General features: G+C 36.8%; 1 protein-coding gene across 1 annotated transcript; it reads left to right on the top strand.

The window, feature by feature from the left end:
• Nucleotides 1–5,452: 5,452 nt before the first annotated feature.
• Nucleotides 5,453–8,499, top strand: psmg3 (proteasome (prosome, macropain) assembly chaperone 3). The gene is made up of 3 exons (XM_042393635.1): nt 5,453–5,584; nt 6,980–7,210; nt 8,305–8,499. The coding sequence occupies exons 2-3, from the start codon at nt 6,992–6,994 to the stop codon at nt 8,455–8,457; spliced, it is 372 nt and encodes a 123-aa protein (XP_042249569.1). The 5' UTR covers nt 5,453–5,584; nt 6,980–6,991; the 3' UTR covers nt 8,458–8,499.
• The last annotated feature ends 19 nt before the right edge of the window (nt 8,500–8,518 follow it).

Raw genomic sequence — 8,518 nt, 5'->3', positions numbered from 1 at the left:
TATAAATGTCTCTCTCTCTCAACCTCTCTCACTCTGTAGTTTGTTAAATGATACATTTTTGAAGCAGCTTTATCTCACTATCACGACATAGCAAATTTAGTTTTTAACCTCTTTATCCTGAGGTAACAATGTAATTATTACAACACCTGAGACATCAAACATTTTTAGTATACTATAGATATACATATATCTATCTATATACAGTATATACTCATTACAAAAATGCACTATACTACACAAACCATGTAATAACCCATAAAATGTGCGTGAAACAGGGTCATTATTTAGTAAGACAAGTTGTCTGTTCATATAAAGTCTATACTGTACATTAAACTAAATCAAGCAAACATGATCCTGATGAATATTTTTGTTTATCACCCTCAGACATGTACTGTACATGCTTGTTAGTGAGGTAGACAAACTTTTAGCTGAAAGTTACGTTATTTTGAAAGATAGCCTAATCGGATCATAGTTGGATTAAAAGATTACCTCAGCATGCTGCGTTTGTTTCCTCTGAAGTATTAACTTCATTACACCTTAAAATATTAATGGCTGCCATTGCATCGGCCATGGGGGAGCTTTTACAAACTGGCTACTGATTTGTATACATTCATAAGTGCAGGGTCACTGCCCAGTGCCACTCACAAGAAGAGCAAGAACAAAAGAAGAGCAGAGGATGTTCATCTGTAATAAAGACATAAAGAGAAAATGAAAGAGCTCGTATTTGCTTTCTGTCTTTAATATCCTCAGCTTCAAGCTTGTGTGCTGAAGATGAACATCAACACTGCAAATGTACTTGAACCACAGTAAATGATGTTATGCAGTTGTTAGAAATCTTTTTTTTTTTTTTTCCCAGTAGTTTGATGTCGTCTCTCTTCTTTCATCATTGAGGAGTAATTTAACAAAGCGTTCATACATCAGGCTAAAAACCTTTACTCGCTGAAAGATGCTCCTGTAACGATTTAATGTGTGCGTTTCTGGAACGCTGTGAAGCGCTGAGATGAGACAAGGTGGGAGGTGTCTTTTGCTGCTTCTCTGATTCTCTCCACTCCAAAATATTTGGATCTGCCTGCCTGTCAGTCATAACCCGTTCAAGCCAAGAGACAAACTGTAGTAACAGACTTCTTTTGGCTACACCGTAGTCTTCAAAACATGAGAAACTGGTAACCTTGATCATGAAATAAGTCGACATCTGCTTTTTTAGGTATAGGATGAAATGTTTTGCAGTGCTTGTTGTATTCATGTTCTGCCATTGGACGGTACAACGCTTACAAACTGCCTCTTAATTAGTGAGATGCACATTCATTTTAAATATTTTTTATTTCCTTTTATTTCATGGTCTGACTAGATAAACCAAACTCATAATGAAATCATAAAACCATCATAAAACCAAAACTATAGTAATTGCTATATGCTGGCAGTAAAAGGTGAATCACAGTCATTGAAGCTTTCTAACAAATGCTCTGAACATGTTTTTTTTCCCTTTTGGTTTGTCTTTGCCTGTATTTAAAAAAAGACAAAAACAAAAAAAACAACACACTTAACACTTAAGGGAGACAAGCCCCATTGGTTAATCCCATGTGGCATGAGTGCAACTTTCAAATGTCATGGTAAAGTCACTTTTGAGCTCTACTGTATCTGTAATACAGCACAGCACTCTAGTGGCCACAAGGGTAATAATTATCCATGTGTGTGTATGTGTGTGTGAGACATACAGTGACATGGAAGTGTTCTTCCTCGCCACCGTTCACTTCTATGAGCTGATTTTCAAGAACGAATGTGAAGGACATATTTCAGTTTGTCTGACATCAGTGATGACCTAATACTGAGGTATACAAAAAGTGTACAGAAACAAACAAAAAAAGATATGTATTCAGTTAGTATCAAAAGAGTTTTGATGAGACGAACACATGCAGCACACTTGAATGTGAAGGTGAAATGCAGAGCGGTGATGGGCCAGCTGACAGGAACTTCCTCATCTGGCAAATAAGATATTTTCATCTGGGATGACATTTTGACACAGAGAGTCTGTTTGTGAGACAGACAGAGAAAATGGTTGACTAGTCATACAGACAGAGAAATTGGATTTGTTTGTAAAGCTGAGAACCCTTAAGCACCATCAACTCTTCTGGAGAGCTGTCACAGTCAAACTTTTTTTTTTTTTTTTTTTTTTTTTTCCAGTGTGACGCCAACGCTCAGCTTTGGAAATACAGTTGGCATCTTTGTAGTATTTTTATTGCCCAAAGTAAGATCATGAAACAACACCTCTCGAGGATGTCTTCCAAGACGGTCTAAAAGTGCATCTGGTTCCTAAATTTGACATCAACGTGTCATCCGAAGTGCATATCACCAAAATTAAATGCCTGCAATTCTTACAAATATAACCCATCTATCTATATCTCTCGTCAGTGCCATCCTGCCATACATGCTCATTCAGCTGCAAGACTAAACATCCTTTATGTTAGGTGGTTTGGAGAACATGTGGGTAACAAGAATGGAAGAGTACAAAACCTCTGATTTGAACAACATTCATATAATTATTCTCAACCAGTAATACCATCAGTTAATCACATTACAATAAGTTTAAGTATTCATTTTTCCTGGCAATGGCTCAAGGACCCTTGAACTTATAGAACAGCCACTGTAACCATTAGTGTGAATCTACTGTAATTCACGATGCAAAGCACAAAGCACGGCCTGTGTTATTCACAAAGAAGCATTTCATATTGAATAACTCATGTGAAAGTAGAACTCATTACAATGCCTCAGTGGTATTTTCTATAATAAAAACCTACTCATCACTCGCTGGATAGACCCAGAATTAGATCTTTTTCTTTATTCCTCGAACAGCATTTGTGACATTTGGAAATTCTCAACCAATATCAATGATATGGAGAATGGGGAAAAGAAAACAGTATACAACATGTTAGAAACAGCTTTACAACACATGTTTGTGTTGTACGCTGCTGTTCATTCTAGTGTGTTTTAAACTACAGTGTACAAAAAGTGCCAAGGGGGACACGTTGTTGTTTGTCAAGTTATATGTGGAAATTTCTCCTCTCATGTAATAGTAATGCATATTCATCGCAAGGAATAGAATAATGTAATCATTAATTTTACATCCTCATTATCTCACTAGCGCCTGGCCTTATTTCAGAAACATTTTTGTTGGTTGCTAGTTCACATGAACATGTCTCTCTGTCTTACATTTTTTAAAATTCTGAAATTTCTCCTTTTAAACATGTCTGCATAAAGTTTGACCTTTAATTAAAAAGAAGAAGATGACAGTATTTCTCGCAGAACTTTCCAACAAGAGGTTCTTGTCTTAGTGTATAAGGAATAGCAGACCTGAATAAAAACCCTGTTTGTGAGCAAGAAGACAAAATCCCCGGTGACCATGAACTTGAGCAAAGGTATTCCCAAGACAGACAATCAGAAAGATGACACACAGTGTTGAAGTTGCTTTGTTAACCAGGAATATGAAGCTATCTTTCCATTATCAGTCCGAACATTTACACCCTTTTATTCATTTTAAGCAATATCTGTTCTGAACAAGAAAATGTGTTCATATCCCCTCATAATGTTACAGTCTGTGCTTTTAAAGAGTTTCCCATCTGTCTTTTTGACTCTAGCTTCACTGTTACACCATCACAGACTCTGAAACTCTGATCCTTCTGTTCAGGCGGTGGATACAGCAGGCAATTTCTCACTAGCACTCACTAACATTCAACAGACACACAATTTCACACATTAATGCTGAAATATTGTATATTGATATTCGCATTACAATTTAGTTAGATCAAAATGGTCAGTCAAGGACACAGATGGTCAGCCAGGGAGTATAGAGAGCGGTCCAACCAATTTCATACCTACGGCTGCCTACTCAGAGTGCATAACAATTCCGCTGAGCCTGTTCTATTTGACATTGTGAATGTGTCATGTTCATAGGGATGGCTTCTTTTGGATCAGCCTGATGCAGCACTCGCAGACTTCAGTGGAGCCTCACATCCGCCTGGAAAAAAAAATGTCATGCATGCACTTTTGCTAACAGTGAAAATTCCTAAACTGCTCATTTCTCTTGTAGCTGTGAACGCAGATGTGACTTCTGTAGTTGGCCAATCTGTGGCCAGAATGGAAAGGTCTTTACTAAATTGTCTTTGCCAACCTATTGCATTTGTATACAGTTTGAATGTCAGTGCAATGCCATGCTGTGTGCCTGGAAAACAGTTTTTCAGTTGGTTTTCATCACACACACACAGTACCACTCAAAAGTTTGGACACACTTTCTCATTCCACTGAATGAGAAACTTTTGAGTGATACCGTATGTAAAACAATTCATTAGCTATTTATACATCCATTTTTATCAATCACATGTCCCCTCATGTCATAGGACTATGGACATATTCATGTCTATCCCAGTAAAGAAATGGTTTGCAGCCTGGGGTGTAAAAAAACACTATTTAATAAAATAAATAAATAAATTAAAATAAATAAATAACTAAATAAATAAATAAGCATGACTTTATCTGCTCCTAAAATTAAAGCTCTATTGACAGTTAATTAAAAACATCCTGCTTCTGTGATTTCTTGCCACGGTGGGTTGTTTCTGTTCACTAATATTGATTGAAATGTACCAGGGCAGAGGATCAACTTATTTATGTACTTAAAGAAATTAACTCACGATAATACGTTATTAAAGCCCTGTTAAATCATCCTCACTTCATCACTTCTGAGATATGACTGTATCAAATTAGTATAATCATGCACTGTGGAACACAGAGTGTACATTTAGTCCTCAGTTAATTTTAAGGTCTCTGGCAACTGCGGGCAAAGACAGTAAAGTCAACCATATTTATCTTTTTTACAGCATATTTGTTGTGAGCCTGCAAGGAAGTAGCCAAGGTCAGAAAGACTCAGTGATAACAAACAAATCCAGGTGCAAACCTATAGTAGCTTACTGCAGTGGATTTTAACACTTTTTATTCTTGACACATTGATTTTTGCAGAACTTTCCAAATAGATGATGGCACTCTGATGTAAATATTAATGGTTACAGTTGTTGATTTAGGAAGACAATAAGTAGCCTATCAAGTGGGCAAAGCACATTCAATTGTGTTTTTAATTTTTGTTTTCTCATGAACAACATTACACATTACTTTGCTCAAAACATTAGGATCATATGGATTCTGATGTGGTGCAGTGAGTGTATAAATGATGATTAAATGTCCCATTTTATAAAGAGCATTTAAGTCTGAACCACTGGAAAAGCCTAATGGGAAGTGTAATTATTGAATTCTAACAAAATAATCAGAGTGAATTTTATTTGCTAAGTATGCAGACACATATAACCGCAATGTCTTGTTTCAGCTTGTTATGATAGAAGGATAGTTTGTAACTTTGAGGAAAACACTAAGTGACTTCAGGTGACGTCATCACGCAGAGGTACGTTGCGCACGCACGCTCTAAAGCGGAAGCCGTTTGTTGTCATGGTGGAGACTGAATGACAGAGCTGGTGAAGTTGCTGAAAGTGAAGCGTCTCAGTGAAAAAGCCGAGTTCACAGCGAGAACAGACTGAGTCAAACGGTGAGGACTTGTATTTACACACACGCTGAAAAAGCTGTTTATCGTTATCTCAACTGTGAAGTTTACAGCGGAAGCTAACATTAGCTGTGTAGCTAACATTAGCCTCCACATGACAGTAACGTTAGCTTCCTTCCTCGAAGCCGAGCATCACTTGAGGTGAGGAGGGAAACAGAAATGATAGATATATAAGCTCTCTGCTAGTGTTGGGGGTGTTTGGCTTTGTGAGGACACGATTCTCAAACACCTTTTTTACAGAGCCGCCAACAATGTGCTGTAATAAGAGTCTAACAATCTCAGCGTAACTTGTATAAGTTTTATGCCATTTTGTTTTTTACCTCTTTAGCTAAAAACTGTGTTTTTTTAAAGTCCAAAGTTGCATCTTCACCTGTCTTGTTTGTGCGACCAATAACCCAAACCCCCATGTGACAGTGAAAAATATAAAATACACAAAAAGCAGCTAATCTTAACACTTGAGAAGCTGGGACCAGTGATTTTATGTTGTAAACATTAACTTAATGAGTTATCAGAACTGTTGCAAATTCATGTTTCTGTCAATCTATTAATTGACAATTGTTTCAGCTCTACTTTAATGTGTAAAGAGTGATGTGAAAGGTACACTCTATTTGTTAGAAATCTGCGACACAGAGCAGTCCCTAAAATATAAACCATGAAATAGGTGACTGAAGAAGTTTTTCATTTGCATATATGCAGTATCATGTAGTGCTAAACACAGGCCATGGTCACAACAAACCAACACATAAATAAGTAATTTGTAGTGTCATTATTTTGACAGTCTCAGACAAACAGAGCATCTTCCACGGTGTGTGAAGAAGAGAAATAGTCTGAAGGGATCAAAATTCAAGCAACACTTTTAGATAAGGCTGCAAATAATGCTTATTTTCATTATCAATTAACCTAATAAATTAAAAGTTTTGTCTCAAAAATGAAAAAGGTGGGATGAATGTCTAAAATCCAAACATATTCAATTTAGTGACATACTATATGACAAACAAAAACTACAGTTTACATAAAACAGAGAATAGCAGAAAATCTTTACATTGGAGAAACTAGAATGAAAAAAATATTTGGCATTTTTGCTTTGGAAATTACTGGAGCGATTGATCCACTATCAAAATGGTTGATGATTAATTTTATGTTTATTGACTAATTGATTAATTGACTAATTGTTTCAGCTTTCGACAAGCTGAAATGACCAATACGTTTCGGCTTGTGGCCTTCATCAGAGTTCCTGAATGAAACAACATTTGAAATGCGTCTGTCTCACATTTATGTTGCTCTTCATACTACAAGTGAGCTGAGACAGTCTGAGACAAAAAATATAGTGAACATAAATAATCTTAATACATTGTTTTTCTGTGTTTTGCTCCTCCCCAGGATTAATAAAAAATGTCTTCAGCTGAGCCCATCATCCGATCGAGACAGACAGAGAAAGAAGTCAATGGAATCTCAACACAAGTCGTCTGTACAGAGTTCAGTAATTACATATTCGTAGTTATCACTCAGTACGGCAAAATCGGAACTCTGATATCTGTCACACCTGACTCCAGGTCTAATGATATCAGCACCCCGACGTTCTCCACAAAAGTGCTGCTGGGAAAAGAAGAGGTACGCTGGATTAATTTGTTCAGATAAATATTGTAACAGTGTGATGTAGACTTATTCACAGGACATCAGAGAGACTTGTTGCAACACATCATTTCATGCTGTTGAGGAGCAGATGAGATCGGTTCTGAGCTGCTCCGGTAGACGGGGAGAAATTAAATGTGTGCAGGCATAGAGTTCAGTGGTCTGTTAAAATTTGCACAAGGAAACCTATTTCATCTCTGCCTGACCATGTAATTTTCTAACTGACATAGAGTGCTAACATGAATCATCATTAGAGAAATAAAGTATAATAATGTTTGCATGAGGTAGACCTTGAGCAGACCTTTTCTTTTTTCTGGTAATTTTAAAAAGACAATATTTGCACTCTCTCGTAAAGTGTGCAGTTGTTTGAGAAGGAGATGCAGTGTAGAGGCATCGTGACACAGACTGAGTGAAGGACCATGACTGAATGCTGTTGTGCAGTATAATTTGGCTTTATGTCAACAGTCGAGTCTTCATCTCTGTTATTGTCTGTTGTACTTGATTACACAGCAGACAGATAATCTGCTACAACCACATCAGGGGTTTCATTAAAAAAGAATTGATCACATTATCTGATGTGGAAAGGCTGCTCACTTTAGGAGAACTTCACAAAAATTAATTACTTTTCAGACGTGTGTGAAATATAGACTAATCAATAAAACTTCATGCCAGTAAAAGCATGCTGTAACTATTTACCACATATACAATGGCAACAGTACAGATTGTGAATGGAAAAGTCTTTTTGTTTTTTCTGGACAATCTGTTTACAATATGAAACAAGTTGGAAAGTGAGCCGATACTTGGAAAAACCTGCGGTGTTTGAAGATATGGGAAAATCATTTGCTATACTTGTGTAAAAATACATGTTAATAAAGGGAAATCCCTGTTTTGTATGTTATATAAAAAAGAAGATCATTGATTTTGTGTGAGAAATGTACTACATTTCTTCATTTCATCAGTGAGGCCACACATGACAGGCCACTGCACACAGTTTTTCTTCTGTTATAAACATGTTACATCACAGCTTTTCTGTATTTCATAATCTAACGTCTGATTTGTGTCTCTGTTTACAGCCCCTGACACATGTCTGTGCCAAACACCTGGCAACGTTTGTGTCGCAAGAAGCCAGCAACAGGCCTGTCCTGCTGGGACTGGCACTCAAGGATTCTTCTGTAGATGCAATAAAACAAATGAAAGAGATCATAAAAAGTTGTCAAGTCTGGTAGGAAGTCAACAAAATGGACATGAAGCCTGAAGGCTTGATGAAATACAAGCCACCTGGAGGAA

This window comes from Thunnus maccoyii, chromosome 18 (genome assembly GCF_910596095.1).
Source record: "Thunnus maccoyii chromosome 18, fThuMac1.1, whole genome shotgun sequence".
Taxonomy (NCBI): Eukaryota; Metazoa; Chordata; class Actinopteri; order Scombriformes; family Scombridae; genus Thunnus; species Thunnus maccoyii.
Note: the sequence above shows the minus strand (reverse complement) of the source record. Positions and strands in the feature narration are given on the sequence as shown.